General features: G+C 40.9%; 1 protein-coding gene across 7 annotated transcripts in view; it reads left to right on the plus strand.

Moving 5' to 3' along the window:
* The window catches only part of COQ10B (coenzyme Q10B), a 24,734-nt gene continuing 7,174 nt past the window's right edge, over positions 1–17,560 (plus strand). For 3 of the 7 annotated variants that reach the window (XR_012154352.1, XR_012154353.1, XR_012154351.1), the window contains exons 1-4: positions 1–132; positions 5,154–5,303; positions 9,470–9,662; positions 13,138–13,239. Coding sequence is in view for 1 of the 7 variants with exons in the window: in XM_073306307.1 (XP_073162408.1) it covers positions 59–132; positions 5,154–5,303; positions 9,470–9,662; positions 13,138–13,239 (519 nt within the window). In the remaining 6 variants the exon portion in view is untranslated. Of the gene's footprint in view, positions 133–4,662; positions 5,040–5,153; positions 5,304–9,469; positions 9,663–13,137; positions 13,240–17,560 lie in introns of all 7 variants that reach the window. The other 4 variants (XR_012154349.1, XR_012154350.1, XR_012154354.1 and 1 more) reach the window with 3 other exon arrangements.

The following is a 17,560-nucleotide window of genomic DNA, read 5'->3' on the forward strand; positions in this document are numbered from 1 at the left end:
TTAGGCAGGCAGGCTGGCTGGCTGACTGGGATGGGGGGGTGAGGTAGCGGGGCTGAACATGGCGCGGAGCGGCCGGGCGCTTGGGAAGGTGCTCGCCGAAAGGCTCACGGCGCCGCACAGAAGCGTTCTCAGGTAGGCGGGGTCCTCCAGTCACAGGGACATGGGGCGGTTTAAAGGGGCTGATGACCCCCCCCCCGGGGCCCGTTCTTCCCCGCGCTGCGAGCGGCTCCTCTCACCGCGTAGGAACTGGGAATCTCCCTTGAGCCGCTCCCCCACCTCGTGAGAGGTGGCCCCTGCTTGCTCCACCCAGGAGCTGAGTGGCGATAATTAGCAGCGTTGACATTCGCCTTGCGGTCAGTAGGCTCCAGAGTGAACACGCTGGAGATGAATGGGGCAACTGCTTGCTCCCCTCGGAGCCCCCCTCTGGCTGAGGATTTGGGGTCCAGGGGCCCAGGTCTCTTTCCAACTCAAAAGCAATAAATAGGTAGCTAGGTAAATCCCCCCTAGGTAGCCCCAACATCAGGCTGGAGTTAAGGGGATAATTTAAGGGTGAAATACAGTCCCAGGAATATTGTGATTCCAACAAACTTTACTGCAAATGAAATGTCTAGTTCTGCTTGAAGGAAATGCAAAGCATTAACTGTTAGCAAACTGACACTCTTTTTAGCTGAACCAATATATATAATTTTGGGGTAGATTTCAAACATATTTCAAGACCTGTGTCATGACATTTTAATAAATGTAAGGTTGATTAAGAGTCAAGATCTACCCACTTTGTGTCACAGCTGTTTCTGTTAAACCCAGTCTTTCAATTATAGAGGCAAATTGTGTGAAAACAAAAGAAAACTTGGAAAGCAAAATGGACTCAACTATTTCTTTTAATAAGGAGTGAAATAATAAAGGGACTCTTGCAGCCTTTATTGTTATTAGGGAGCTGCTGGTTGTGCCTCCATGTTAAGGTTGAGGTAAGGTGTGTGTGGTAATAAATAGGTTGGAGTCAAAATCCCTTCATGATGTCATAAACTACATTTAGTTGTTTGACACAGGGACTGAAGTAGAAAAATGTGAGATCTTTTTTCCCCTCTTTGGAGGGGGAAAAAAAAGTAATTTTATGTCCTGTCCACATTCAAGTGAAGTTTAATGTGGGCTGGAGATACTAAAATAGTTCATCCTTGTTAAAGGAAAGTAGCTTTCCTTGATGAAGCTGAACTGTAGCTCACGAAAGCTTATGCTCAAATAAATTTGTTAGTCTCCAAGTTGCCACAAGTACTCCTTTTCTTTTTGCGAATACAGGCTAACACGGCTGCTACTCTGAAACCTTTTTAAAAATTATTTTAGTATGTGTGGTTTGAGGACAAACTCCATTCCCAGAAACTGTGTTTATATGGTTATAGCCCATCTTAAACAAATGTGATGTTTAGGTGCTTTTGATCCAAGTGTAACTTGTCTTAAAATGATAGTGTGTTCAGAACTTTCTGTCCTTGACAGTGAGATAAAGAATTAAGGGAGTGTAGATATTACTAGGTTTTTATAAGCACTATGTTCATGATCTACCAAATACTTTAGCTATAGATCCAATCTGTACCAAATTTATATAAACGTATCTTTATAATAACTTGTATAATGCATGTACCAAGTACGTACCTCTATCTATTAATGTTTTACTCAATAATGTGCTATTAATAAAAGGAGAGACATTCAGACCACTCTTCCATAAAGTACTTTGGCCTGTGCATTTTCCTTTGTCACTTAGTGCAGAGAGGAGCATTGTGGAAAGCTGCACAATTGTGTGAAAAGAAAAGATGTCTATGTGGTATCTTAACACTACGCAGCTGCTTACAACCCCTCTAATGTGTGAGCTTTGCTCTGCCTATGTGTTGAGTACCAGACTAACTAATGAGGGAGAAATTGATGTCCACTAGGATTTGGAATGAGATCAACTTATGTCACATTGGTGTCATAGGCCATAAAACAGCCACTAGATGACATTAACTTTATGAAACTGATATTTGAGAAACTATGAACATGGTTACAGTGGCACATCCTTAGTACTAATATGTTTTTTCTATCATTTGTTAGATATCTCTCTTCTTCTAGTACTTGATTCTAATCAACTTCAATCTTAAAACAGATCTAGTTTTTTAAATTTAATAAAATCATGGAGTATATGTTGTTTGAACATGTAAGATACAGTAGTAACTGTTGACTCCTTGGAGCATGAAAGACATGTGGTACCATAGTAGTTGTCCTAGCATTTGGAGATAAAGCAGTAAATGATTGGTTTGGATAATAGTAAAAATGTATACTAAGATGTGAAAGCTGGCTGCCCTGTTGCTAGAGACGGGTAAATGCAGGACTAGAAGCCAAGTACTTTCGAGTTCTAATATGAGCACTGCTGCTATCTGCCCTCTGTGCCTTAAACAAGTCACTAATGCTCTAAATCTGTTTCCCTATCTGTAAAATTGGGAATATGTAGTGTCTGAAGATGGATGAACAATGAGTGTTGAGCACTGTTTTTTATATACCTAAACTAAATACTTTGTTACTACATGTGTCCTTGAAAGAGTTAAAAGCCTGATTCAAGAGCGGCCCTATGCTTAAGTCCCACTGGTGTCATGTATTTCACTGATGTCTTTTATAAGGATGCTTTCTTGAATCGGAGCCAAAGACAGCACATTCTTGATATCTGATTTATCTTCAGATGAAATCAAGAGAAAATAAACTGATGATGCAGTATTCCATATGAAACCTCTCCAGACTTGTTAACCTTGTAATTTCTTCTTATGTTAACCATACCCGCCTACCTTTGAATGGTATTAAAGCTCTAAATCAGACACTATCTATCAGCAATTATTTCTCATTGTCCTTATTTATGTTGTTTAACATCTAGAATTGGGATTTGGAAGTTGCAAAGCAAGCCTATCTGAAAAATGGTTTGAAATACTTTTACTATATCATTACAGAAATTTAAATACACATTTACTTTTGACAATGTACTATATATAGTTAAAAACTCTCACGCTTTATTTTTGTCTGTGGTCGAGAGAGGCTAACTTAAATGTAAAATAAAGCCTATCCCAGGTTTTCTGAGTGCATTGGCCAGATTTATAGAAATTGGATATGGATAAGGATTTATTAATTATTTTATCAATCTCTCTGGCACTGCAAGATTGTTTCTATGGTACCCCTTGCTGCATCTTGTCCAGGCACATTGCTAAATTATGGGACTGTAGTCACATCTTTTGAGATACAACTGTCCTACAGTCAAATAGATCTCATTCTCAAGGGTTTACCAGATACTCAGCCTAACTTTCCCTTTCCTAATTTCATACCAATACTCCTGGTTGTATCTCCGATACAATCCCAAGTAATTCCTTTCTGTCTCTGGTGTTTACGATTCTAAATATTTGTGGTCTATGATCTTGTTTCACATGTTTTATTACCTTGCAAAATATGTATATATTATCTCTCTTCTGAAGTCCCTCCCAGACTGGTTTTCTGTCTAACATGGTGAACCAGAATTAAATGTAACTGTAGCCCTGGGGTAGTTGTACAATTGAGTTGTTACTTATTGCAGTTCTTAGGGGCATAAGCATTTTTGTCAAGTGTTCATGATAGCTTTGAATAGAATTTAGTTACTCAAGTAGATATTTCTGTTATATAAGCTCCTCAAAGCAGGGATTGTGTCTCAAGAATATTTATAAAATGGCTTGTATAATTACAGTATTATTCGAATGTCCTGTAATAAAGCTCCATTGAGGTGAGTGCAGAGCAGGTATGTGATGCTTCCATGATGTATTAAATGTCTGCCCCATAAATTTACACTGTTGGTTATTGTAGGAAATTAGTGGATGTTTTGCAGTCACAGGCCAGCAAAGTTAATAGTTTCTTCTTTAAATAGTTGGCAGTTTACACTTAGTTATCATAACTTGCTAGACTTCAGTGGTTAAGGAGAAGACTCATCCACCAGTGCACTATGTTTAAAAAAAAAAAAACCTTTCAACTTATTGGGGAAGGTCAGTTCCATTTTTAACTCCTCATTCATATGACTGCTTGATTCTAGAGTTACAGCTCTGATTGTGTTAGAAATACGATAGAAACCCAGATAGTTCATTAGATATTATGGGGAGAGGGACCACTGGTAGGTAATAGAGCTCTCTCTTTTAAATGCATTGATGCCAGGAATCAGGACTTCCTGAGGTTAACTTTTGTATAAAATATACTAGTGCTTCTTAACAATGAGAGATCCCAACTCAAGCAGAGTATTGAATTTAACAGTGTAGATGGATCTATAAATGTGATGATTCACATTTTAAAACTGAAATATGCTTTGTATTTTTCCATAATCTTAAATTCATTGAGAGAATATAAATATGACCTTTATAAGTATTTCTGAAAAGTAAATGGTGAGGTTTTATTTCTGAAATTCAAGATTATATATGATCTCAACTGTTTCAGGAGAAACAAATGTCTAAAGTAGGATAGGGAGTGTAGTTTCCTCTCCAAAAGGCCATGCAGCCAGGAACTTGCTTTTTAAGAGAAATAAGGGGGGAGGAGAAACTAACTTCTTGTCATCTGAAACATAAAAATATGAATGTATTTTTAATGGTATTCAGCTGTGTATCTCAGACTCCAAACTTCTTTTTCTGTTCACATATTCAGAATGGGACAAAATATTAGAGATGACGTCTGAAAACTACTTGTATATTAGCAGGAAATGCTGGTCTGCAAATCAAAGTGAACTCAGTTTAGTGTATGGCCTCAGACTGAGTTGAAGCCAAGCCTTAAAGGAAGGCCTTTGTATTTTACTGTGTGCCAATTTTTTTTTTTCCATGACTGGGAGCTATTTTTAGTTTCGCCAAAGACAAAAAAAGGTTAACATTGCATCTTGAACAGCTTACAGACTGTTATGGAGCTCATTTTCACATCTGAAGCAAAAATTTTCTGCAATACTGTAGAACAGATTGCCTGTATATCTCACTTTAATGTATGCAGAATTGTAGCCGTGTTGGTCTCAGGATGTTAGAGAGACAAGATAGGTGAGGTCATATCTTTTATTGCACTTCACCCACCTCTCTATCTTACTTCAAAGCATTAATGATTTGTTTTGTTAATCAAAAACACACTATAATAAAACATTTTCACAATTGCAGGCACTTGGCTTCATGTGGTATTCTGATGAGCAGAATTCCTCAAATGCAAGTATCTGTAACAAACCGTACCTTCGCAAGAAGAACTTTCTTCAACATTGCTTCACCATTCGGAAATAAAAGAAAAGAATATTCTGAGAGAAGAATTATAGGGTTTGTATAATAGAACTATGGAAATAGACTTATAGATGTGTGTGCATTTGGTTTCTATAAGTTGTTGTAGATAACCAGAAATACTAGAAATGTTTATGGCTTATGTTTAGTGGTGACTAATGATTTTAAAGGAGCCTGACTTTCAGAAAGTGTAGAGCATCTCTCCCCTCAAAATCAGGCCCCTTTTAAGTGCCTCAGAATGACCACCAAAAAATGAAGACACTAAAAATCACTAGCCAGTTTTGAAAGGTTTAGTTGTCTTGTCCAGAAATTAAACCCAGTGTTCAAAAAAATGTATAATAAATAAAATTTAAAAAGCTACCCCTTCTAGTGGAAAGAATGCCTTAACCATTTAATCTGCTTCTGCAGAAAACTAATTCCAGCAAAATAACAAAGGTATGAACTCAACTAGTTTTTCCTCATTTGCTCCAAGAACATGCTAATACTTTGCACTTATATTGCATCTTTCATTTGAGGATCTTAGATTGCTGTTGGGGTGTGTGGAGAGGAAGCATTATCCCTGTTCTATAGATGGGGAAACAAAAGTACAGAGCTACAGCCGAGGGTGAAATCTGGCCCCATTGAAGTCAGTAGACACGGACAGGGGTAAAGGGGCCAAGGCTGGGTCTGCAGCTGGGGGTGGATCTGTGGCTGGGAGTGGGGCCGCTCCCAGGTGCAGCTCTGCTCCCGGTCTTGGCCCTGGGCCAGGAATGGAGCTCGGGCCAGGAGCAGAGCTGTGCCGAGGCTGGGGACAGGAGCCAGGGACATGGCTGGTGGCGGGACTGGAGCAGAGCTGGGGGCAGGAAGGGGTTCCGTGGTGCTCCCTCCCCACCATGTCCCCTGGAAGTTCCTAGCAGGGTGTGCCCCACAGTTTTGGGACTTCCGTTTTAAATTGTTAGGAAACATGCAAAAAGCCTTTAATATTACAATTAGGTAAACAGTGAAGATATTTTACTTCACAAGGGCCAAAGTTTAGGATCTCTTTCTTCTCAATTTGATGACTGACATTGGGACACCTAAAGCAGAAAAGAGGCTGCGTGTTCTACTTTGCTTTAATTGTTTGTAATGTCACCAGTTGTTTTAGGAGAAACTCAAGATCAGAATTTTGTTTTTATTTTTTTTCCAAATGGTCTTTAAAATGTTTTAATCTTTAATTTAAACCCATCCCCATACTTCCTTAGAGTCCAATCCTGCAAGTGCTATGCACGTTGGAAGTCAGTTCACTCTGTGCGTATCAGGAGGTGCACAGCACTTTGTGGGTATGGGCTGATCTTACTTACTATTTCTAAAGCACCATAAATGTAATTAACACTTCAAACAAATAAGAATGTCCATGCCCCCAAGGAATTTGCTATGTGAAGTTTAAACAAGATGTATGAGGGAAGATGACAAAATGCTGGGCACAGGATGGAGGGTGATGTGCGGACAAGGCCTGATGGGATAAGATAATGGAGTTGCTGAGGTAGCTGATGGTTAAACTAGGCAGTTCACAGCATGCTGAAAGATTGAAGAAATGAAGGGTACAGAGATGGGTCTGAGCTACGGTTTTCCCCCTATGATAAAAGATAATAGGGAAAGGAGCCAGTAGGGGAGAGTGGTTAAAGAGGAAAAGAGGAGGTGAAATAAGCAGAAGGGAGGAGTTATGAGTTGAAGGGTTAGAGGGAGATAAACAAAAAGAGACTACAGCAGCAGGAGGATTCTTTAATTAGGTCTGTTTTCTAGAAACTCTTGGAGATGAGTACCAGTCCATTTGAAGGACTAAGGAGTTGACTGTGTAGCTAAACATATGCAATGCCGCCTATGTTTGCTCCAGGTGGTGCTTAAAAATATACTCATTGTATTGTATGTGGCCAACATTTGACTTTGAAATGGTCATAACTGGTTAAATCAAAATCGGTTTTCTTCAGAAGACTGACAGGTCTCAGTGAGGGCAATTTCCATGTCAGATGGTTGCTAGATTTTTTTTGTTTGTTTTTATTATTTTTCTGCAAGGTAGCTTTTTTCCCCTTTCCAAAAGCACCTGTAATTTTTCCTTCAAACTTGACATATACTCAGCCCCCCTCACCGCCGTTTCCCCCTCAAACCCCCTCACCCCCAAAAAATCATTTCCCAACAGAAACCAACTTTGGAAACACTCCTGCAGCTTTGCCTCTAGCAGTTGTATCAGCTTTCCTAATAATACAGGATTTTTAAAGTTTGTATATTTTAAAAGCATGCAGATCTGCAAAACATATGAATGGGCTGATTTGCTAAAGGGTGGAATGAAAAGCTAAAGATCTGCAGAATTATACATACTTAAATTTGTATCTCTGTAGAATTTACTGCAATTTTGCATGTCTAGGGGTGGGCAAACTTCTTGGCCTGAGGGCCACATCAGGTTTCAGAAATTGTATGCAGGGCTGGTTAGGGGAGGCTGTGCCTCCCCAAACAGCCAGGCATGGCACAGCCCCTTCTCCCTCTCCCTTCCAGCTTCTCGCTCCCTCCATTCCCCCTTCCCCTGGCTCCCTGTCCCCTGACTGCCCCTGGAACCCCCACCCCTGACTGCCCCCTGCCACACCATCCAACCCCTCTCTCCTTCCTGACTGCACCCCCCTCCCCTGGACCCCTGCCTCCATTCCACCCCCATGTTCCCCGCTCTCTGACCGCCCCGACCCCTATCCACCTCCCCGCCGCCTGACCACCACCCCTGAACTCCCCTGCCCTCTATCCAACCCCCGTGCTCCCTGCCCCCTTACTGCGCTGCCTGGAGCACCAGTGACTGGCGGTGCTGCAGCCGCGCTGCCCAGCTGGAGCCAGCTACACCACCGCGCAGCATAAAGCACTGGGTCAGGCTGGGCTCTGCAGCTGCACTGCGCCAGGAGCTTGCGGCCCCGCCGCCGAGAGCACTGCACCAGCGGCGCAGTGAGCTGAGGCTGCAGCGGGGAGGGGAACAGCGGGGGAGGGACCAGGGGCTAGCCTCCCAGGCCAGGAGCTCAGGGGCTGGGCAGGAGAGTCCCGCGGGCCGTAGTCTAGAAGGCTGAACTAGAGGTATAAAAACTGTTCTGTGGAAAATCACTTGCACAGTATTTGAAGAGCCTTTATGAATAATAGAAAACTTTTATGTTGATATCGTTGTTTGACCATTACCAATGAAGGTGATATAAATATTTACCCTGGGCCGAAACTTCGTATATGGGTCAGAATCAGTTTAAAAAAAAATCTGTTCTGCATTTACCCCATTAAAAACTAGTTCAAGACAAGACTAGAATTTCCATCTTGCTTTCACCCTAAGGGTTTGAATGAGATTCTGATTTATTAAAAAGTCGGAGGGAGGTTTTTATTAAATCCAGCATCTTAGTCTAATGGCTTCTTTTTAGGGTTTTTTGTTTGTTCGTTTGTTTTTTTGTTTTTGGTAAAGTCCATTTGATACAGAAGTAGCTTAAACTTAAGACTAAAAGGTTCCCCCATTTTTGAGACATCTAAAATTTAGTACCAACAGTGTTTATCTTGAAGAATTGCATGTGCAGACTGCTTGAAATTGGCTTTTAGCTTTTTTTTTTTTTAAATACTGAGTAATTTAGGCTCCAATCCTGCAAACACTTATGGATATGAGGGGCTAGTCATATGCATGAAATTACAAATTACTCATTTGTGTGTTTGTAGGATTGGGATCTTAGCTCTCGAATGCAAGGGACTAATAGCAGAAGCTTGACAGAACAGACGGTGGGTAAGCACTGTGCTGGCTTCCCCACCTAGCTTTACCAATATACCTCATCCTAACCTGTGGCACCTCATCTATTCCAATGTCTTGCTTCCCTTGAGCAAATACTGATTTGTGCCAAATTGCTTACAACTCTTTCTTAACTATTTTTAATTAGCTAAGTTACCTGTACATTTTTTAACAATAGCTATATTGTCTTCAGTTGATTGTATCTTTTGAGATTCTAAGTTGTATGATTTTTAGAGTGAAAATATTCATTTAATTTTTTGTAAAGTGTAGTCAGCATTTACAGTGCTGTATAAATTACTGTTAAAATCTTAAAAGGATGTAAATCTGCAAAGTCAAGAACTCATATGTTTGGAAATACCAAATTAAAGTTGCCCATGTAACTTATAGTAACTTGAAAAGCTTTTATATTTAAATTACTACAGTTTTATAACTGGTAATGTCATGTTTCTATTTCCAGGTATTCCATGCAGGAAATGTATGAAGTGGTAGCTGTTGTGGAGGACTACAAACTCTTTGTTCCTTGGTGTAAAAAGTCAGACATATTATCCAAACGTTCTGGGTACTGCAAAGCCCACTTAGAAATAGGATTTCCTCCTGTGGTAGAGAAGTATACATCAGTTGTTACCCTAGTGAGACCTCACTTGGTTAAGGTAATTCTTATTTTGTGTGTTTCTTGTGTGTAACTTTTCCTAATATCCAATTGTATAAATGTAATACTTTAAAGAAAACAGGAAACTATGACTTCAAAACAAAATTCAAAAATGATTCATAAAGCTGTTTTGAGTGGTGCTATATTTTCAAAAACTGTGTGTGTAGCTTTTGTTTAAGACCTAATTACAGCTGAGGGATATTGAACATTGTTTTTAAAATGTGTCTTTAAAGAAAAATCTTTGCTTTATTCTTTTTATTGTGTGAGAAATAACCAGCCATTTATGTGATACATGTATATACCATTCCTAGTTCTCTTCATTATAACGAATGTTAGTATAGTTAGTATATTTAGTATATTTTTGTTAGTATATTTTTTATATAATCCTCTTTAAACTTAAAATTAATTTTGACTTACCCGCTTCTCAAAGAAAAAGGGGCATGATGCTTCAGACACTTCAGCAAGAACTGTGGCATCTGTCATCACTCTCCTCCAGCGTTCATGACTTACATTATTTGGCCTGTTTGGCTGGAAAGGAGCCCTTTAATGGTGAAGGCTTGTTCAGTAGCAAGACTGATGAGAAGATGGAGACTTTTGGGTTAAGCTGGTCAGAAGAGAAGGAACCCTGCTTCATCTTCTTTCATATTGCAGAGGCAATAACTTTCATCTGTTTCCTTTTACCCTTCTTCATAACCATTTCAACCATGGTAGTAACCAAAAAGGCAGATTAAAAGGACAACATTTTAAGCAGAAGTCTGGCACTTCAGCTGCTCTTTTGTCCTCTACACCTACTCAGGCTCAAATTCAAGGGTTGCTCGGGAACCTAATCTCTTATTTCTTTTGCACTTTTCTGTCTCACACCTTTCCTTCACTTTGGGAATCACCTCATCCATTTTCTTGCAGCATGGAGTAAAATTGCCATAGATAACTTGTGTTAAAGATAATTGTTTGGCTAAGCAGTCCAATTCTGCTCTTTCTCCCATCCCCATTCTTTCCAGGGATTCCTCTTATAAAAAACACTGTTAAGAGCAGAAATGGATTCCTTGTTAAGTATGCGGGATATAAGATGCCAAGACAGTACAGTGGGGAGAAGGGCTTTTATTTAAAGTACTTTCTCATTCTGGGGGGTAAAAATCAGGACCTGAGACAGGTGAACAATTACAGCAGAAAGTTCAGGTTTCACATGCTGACTGGACTCTATCCCTACTATTTTTCTACAAGACTGGCTCTTGACCTAAAAGAGAACTGTGAAGGTAGGCATCAGGCTGCTTCATAACTATCTCTTAGATTTACAGCTCACCTTAAAAGAGCACATCTAGTCTTGGAGAAGACTAGAACAGGGGTTCTCAACCTTTTTCTTGCTGAGCCCCCCCCCCCCCCCAACATGCTATAAAAACGCCAGAGCCCGGTGGGGGAGGACTTGGGGCTCTGAGCTTGGGGGGGACCCTTGGGCATAGGCATAGTTTTACTTCTGTTTTGGAGTGGGCAAGAGCTGGCAGGGTTTGAGACAGCTCTGCACAGTAGGGTTCAGGGATGGAGTGCCACCTCCACCCCTGACTCACTCAGGAGGCCACCCAGCCTGTCTGGGCTTTGGGGGGATGCAACCAAAAAATATAACTCAAAGGGGGGAGTCAGTTCAAAAAGTTTGAAAACGACTCAGGGTGCAAAGGGGGGTAGCTAGTGGCTGTGTGCAGGCAGTGGGATAGCTCAGGGTGCAGGCAGGTGGTAGCTAGGGGCTGTGTACAGGTAGGCAGGGACAGTCCTAGTGTGGCTCCTGGCTTCAGCCCCCACGCTGCTCCTGGCTTGGGGGGAGAACGGGGTGCCAGATTCAGCCCTACGCCGCTCCCAGCTTGAGGGGTAGGGAAGGGGGTGCCAGATTCAGCCCTACGCCGCTCCCAGCTTGTGTGTGTGGGGGGGGGACACATGGGATTCAGCCCCACACTGCTCCCGGCTTCGGGGTGTGCTGGTTTCAACCCCGTGCCACTTCAGCGCAGGGGCTTGGGGCTCTGGGTTTCAGCCATGGGGCTCTGTGGATCCGCTGAAAGGGCTTGTGGACCCCAGTTGAGAACCGCTGGACTAGAGTGGTGAACCACCCCTAAGAGTGGTGAAGGGAGAAATCTATTTTTGGTGCTTAAGGTCTCTCCCAGACCTATTGTCTTTGTCTATATGAGGATTTTTTTTTCCCTAAAAATTCCCACCATTCAGATCCATCAGTGTTGGCAAAGTGGGAATGGTACCATAGACAAGGAGCTGCTGGCATTCTAACTTATGTTATTATGGTGGCAAAAACACCAGCAGCGCCTATCCACCATTGCTGTTGCTGACAGCATTGAATCGTTAGTATCAACAGTGGCCGATGTGAAGGAAAAAAATTCTAGTATTGATGTGTCCATTGAGGCTAGAAGAGTTGCAATGGCAGCATGCTGTCTCCCAGGGTAGAGGAAGAACCATGTAATTTCTTTCTGAAAATTCCAAGGCAATTGGGGAGCAGCATTTAGGTGATTCTTGAAGAGGGAGCATTGTTCAATCCTCTGCTGGAAGTATGGCCAGCCCAAATCTGGATTTGGACAGCAAACAAGAGTGAGTGAAAATAAGGGCTACATTGATCTTCAATCCCAGAGTGGAGGTTACGAAGCCAACACCACTATACTCCCCTAATATAAAACTTTAGGCAAGGACTCTAATCAGATCCGCCCGTAAACACTGCTTGCTGGGAACTGAAGCCAAATATGTATAGTTATGGCCAGATTCTGCTATTCTTCTATAGATTAATCCCTTACGTTGAAATCAATGAGACTCTTCATTCAGTGAGAGTGGTAGAATATGTTCCTTAATGACATGCATTTCTCGTGAAATAATATTTGTGAACTCTCAAACTTACAGAGGTGGCTGCAGTTGAGACCTACGGTAGTTTAACATATAGCCACTAATACTGTTTAGCATCAAAAGACAATAACTACAAATTAAGACCATTTACACAGGGTAATTAAAAATATTGGAGACATTTCAGTGCATATAATTTATACACAAGAAATAGTAAAGGTTAAATATCAGATGCCTTGTTTAAAACCATGGTACTTACAACACAATGGTACTAAATGATTGCAATTTACAATACTAGGGGCACTATTCTGTTTGTCCTACATACGTCGATCTCTTAGTTCTGTGCACCTGCTTTGAAATCTGTTGTGGCTCTGAGAACAGAAATTGGCCCCCTCCACACCGTCCTTTTTCTACCTAAGAACTGCTCCTCATGTAGATAACTTGATTACATTGCTTGAAATTATTTTAGGTAAACTGGTCTTTTCTTGGCTTCAATGCAGGAGAAATTCTTAGCTGCACCATGCCTTTTAATATGTAGTGAAACGTGAAAACATTAACTTTCCTAATACCAGCTTCCAAAAGGAAATACTTCGGCCTCGTATATTTAATGTACGAGAGCATAGTTCTAGCTTAACTCTTAAACTTTCTTTTAGGCATCCTGCACAGATGGGAAACTATTTAATCATCTGGAAACAGTGTGGCGTTTCAGTCCAGGAATCCCAGGTTATCCAAGAACATGCACCTTGGATTTTTCAGTAAGTATGGTAATTAAGCTCACTGACTGCTGGAAATGTACTTAAAAGCAAACTACAGCCATGATAAACACAAATGTGCTGCTACTAATGAAAAATATGCTAAGCACATGCACTGAAAAATCATGTTAACTTTACAAAAGTTACTGTTAAACTTTACCATGTGAAAACTTCCCTTTCTAGTCCTCATGAGGAATACTTCTTTGATGAAAACATTAGCTTCCACTGCAATGAAATAGTTCAAGGGGTTGAGTATATTCCTCCCCTCAAACTACTAAACACTTAATGTTGGTGTTTTCCAGGCTGCCAGACACAATTATCCCATATGTATTTGTCTCAGTCAGTGATAGAAAAGCCTACTAGATGATCTAGACCATGGCCCCACAAATACAGGATTGTTCTCATGTTAACTTCTAGTTTTAAATATTCCAATGGAGAGGATTCCAATGGAGAGGAGTGGTATTTTCCCTCTGCTATTTAGCATAGAGTAGACTCTTTTTTTTCTTCCTTTTTTGTGTACTGACCTTTCTTCTTCCTCCTTTGTACTGTTATCCAGTCCCTTTTTGGTTGTCTCAGCCAAGCTGTATGTATTGAGCTCTTCTGTTCTAGTCTTTTCTCCACATAAGTGCTCCAGTCCCTTAATCACTTCTTGCTCCCTTATGAACTGCCTGCATGCAGTTTATATGGTTTGGTAATGAGGTGGCTGCAGTTGGAAGTAGTATTCCAGACAGTTACACTGGAGTTGTATTCAGGGAAAATAACGCCTCTCTATTCTATGATGGGAAACCACTGCAGCTCAAAACTGTGTTAGCCCATCTCCCTTCTTAGTTATTTGTTTTTTTAAATTTATCTCCTAATTCCTCTGTGTATATCTTTCTCTCTGGCTATATATATATATATAGAGAGAGAGAGGTGTGTTTTTTTTGGGGGGTCATTCCCAAGCCAGGGACCTACCTGAAAACTTGCACCTCCGTATACAGCCTGGCCTACAGCAGCAAATGCTGTACTCATGTGTGGGTAGATATTGTTGCCATCTGCTGGAGTTCCCTGATTTAACACACTCTCTCTCCTGTAAATAGGAGAGAGCTCTTTTGGTGCCTCCTGTAATTTGAGACCCTCTTGCATGGGCTAATCTCCTTCCATTTATTGGGATTGGGGACATCACAAGTTCAGGAATAGGAAAACAAGCACATGCTTGTAAAATTAAATGATCTTGCAGGACATGCCACTTAAGCTTGCAAGATGTATGGACCCCCAAGCTATTTTACTCATAGAATGTAAAAGCTCCCCAGAAAAATTTATTGTCCTAAAGCTCCTCAAAAAAAGCAGTATGCTAGCTCCCACTGATTGTGCAGAAATGCTGAAGGCTTTATCCCAAACCTTGTGTGAGTTGAGAAAGTCAGAATGACTGGTTTTAAATCCCATAATCCAGATACCTTGTTCTAAGGAAACACAAACTTTAAAAGAAAAAAAATCTTACATAAACCACTTTATGACATTCTAGGTTGTTAAAGGGAGTCAAAATTGGCCTTAAAATGGACACTGTTTGACTTTACGTGGAACTGCTATCATGGCCCTTTGCCATCCACCGTATTTTGAAGAGGTAAATGGTTTGTATCAGTAACCGAAGTAGAGACAGTTGAGTTCGTTGGATGTAGAAGAGGACTCTGAGTGAGGCACTTTGGAATTCTAATCTTGCTCTGTTGCTGACTCGCTGTGTGTCTACAGCGAAGTAATTTAAGTCTTTTCCCCATCTGCAAAACTATGATTAATACGTATCTACAGTACTTTACCGGTGTGGTGTTATGGATTAGTAAATGTTTGTACCTAGTTTAGAAAAGTAAAGCACACTAATGGTTATTCCTTATGCTTGCTCTCTGAATAAAACATTTTACCATCTTTGACATCACTTAACAGTGTATACTGCTGGGAACAGAAGTAGCAGAGACATCTCCACAGCCTTTTGGAATGTGACAGAGGGCTTGGCTACACTTGTGAGTTAGAGCGCATTAAAGCAACCCCAGGCGTCCTAGCTCACTACCCGTCCACACTAGTAAGGCACGTAGAGCACTCGTGGTACTCCACCTCAGCAAGATTAATGCTTGGCTGAAATGCCCGGGCGTCAGTGTGAATGAGGTGTTGCATTACTGCGCTCTGATCAGCCTCCGGAAACATTTCATAATCCCCTTAAGTCAAGTGGCCACTCTTGGCATAGTTTTGGAATTGCTGCAGGTATGTGGATATGCCCTTTGAAAGCTCTATTATCTGCTCCGAGACACAGCAACCATTACTGTGGAATGCTGTGTGTGTGAGAGAGAGAGGGGTGGTGGGGAGGAAGGTCTGCTGTTGTCTGAACTTACAAGACAGCATGCCGACATGCTCTCTCCCCCCACATACACACAACACACTCCCTGTCACACTCCACCAGCCCTCCCCCCCATTTGAAAAGCATGTTGCAGTCACTTGCATGCTGGGATAGCTACCACAATGCACTGCCCTCTGTGGCTGTTGCAAGAGCTGCTAATGTGGCCATGCCAGTGCGCTTGTAGCTGTCTGTGGACAGATTGCAGCGCTTTGCCTACTGCGCTCTACGAAGGCTGGTTTAACTCAAAGTGCTCTACATCTGCAAGCCGTGCCCAGAGTAGAACTAAGTTATTTGCAATAACTGAGGGTTTAAGTGAAACAATTAAAAATGTAGTTTTAGGGATGTAGCTTTAGATGCAAAAATAGAAATCTGAGCTGTGGGCTGCTGCTTGTTCCTACAGGCTACTGTGCCAGTCTTCAACCAAGTCAGCAGTGAATTCTGAATGAGAAGTATCTTAGATCTAAGCTGTGTTTTAGCTCTTTTTAACCTTTCTTCCTACATAGCTTGAATACAGCATAGTGTTATCTTTAGTTCACTGGAGAAATCTGTAGTATCTGAAGTTTTTAAACAAAATTAAACACTGATACTTTTTTGCAGGACACAACTTTTGGTCTCTGCCCTGTAGTTCTTGTTCCATAAAGAACTTTTAGAGTTGCCAAAATGTGCTTGTCTTGCTTGAGTAAAGTTGCATGTGCTTAAAACCCTTGTATAAGCAGATTAATATGCGCACCATTCCACACAACTCAAGAGGAAGACTGCTGTATCTATTTGAAGCTGTAAGGTCAATTTATAGGCAGGCAATGAGTGCCTCATTTAGAATTTAATTGGGACACCACTCTTAACACTGACTCTTAGGAAGAATGACACATGATGTTTAAGCATCTTCTAGGAAAGAGTGCACCTGCAGCAGCTGAGTACATCTTAACACCATGCTGCAGCTCTTAGTACTGATTGTGGTAAATTATCACCTACTAAACCATATGGAAATTTTGTAAAAAGATTTCTCTTACTAGGGTGACTTGTGTATGCAAAACCAATATAACTGAGTTAAGACAAGATTCCAGTTTATAGTGATGAGTGTTCCCTAACTAGGGACAGTACCAAGTAATATGACAGGCTATTTCATGTAAACAGTAACATGGTTGTCATGAGTTATTTAAGCTTCCTTTCTCTTTCCTAATGCTTACTTTATGCTGATATTTTTGTTTTAAATGCAAGAATAGTTAAATGGTTAGAGAGAATGATAGGATCCAAAATCTGGGACTGTAGTAGTCTTAGGCCTTGCTGCTTATAACTAATACGTTAGTGCTGTATAAAATCAGTTCTCATTTTGTGTTTGAGAGAGACCATTCACTAATTGGAATACTTGGATCCAAAGGTGGTGAGAGCAGCAAATGTAGTTTGCAGCAAAGTTAAAGCTATAGCCTTAATCACTGAAAGATGGGATGTGGAAAAGTAGCAGCTGGTCTTCCTCCCTAATTGCCATATTATTCTTTCCTTGCTTTAAATGTAGCTATAGCATATTATGACAACCACAAGTCAAGGTAAAAACTAGATTTAGTGTTAAAATGAAACGCCTTTTGTGTTCAATTGTGTTTACACATTCTCTCTCCATTTCAGGATCTAGCTCAGTGCCACCCATAAATGATCTCTGGCTGTAACTCCATGTCTGCCAGACCTTACTCACCTGAATTCAAATCTATTTTCACACTTTTCCTCTCATTTACCTAGGTCTCAGTTTGCCTCAGTCATGAACTTATAACTGCATGCATTATTCACCCATCTTCACTTTTTTTTTAAATAGTGATTGTGCTTTTGTATTATTACTGAAGTATTCTGGGCTGTAGCATGTATGAAAGATGCTATCTAAAAATGAACTGGGTTGAATGGCTCATGAGTTTTCACTTGATATTTTTCAGAGGGATATATAAACTTCATTTGCATAGGGTTAAATCTCCC

The sequence above is a fragment of the Lepidochelys kempii genome, chromosome 11 (genome assembly GCF_965140265.1).
Source record: "Lepidochelys kempii isolate rLepKem1 chromosome 11, rLepKem1.hap2, whole genome shotgun sequence".
Taxonomy (NCBI): domain Eukaryota; kingdom Metazoa; phylum Chordata; order Testudines; family Cheloniidae; genus Lepidochelys; species Lepidochelys kempii.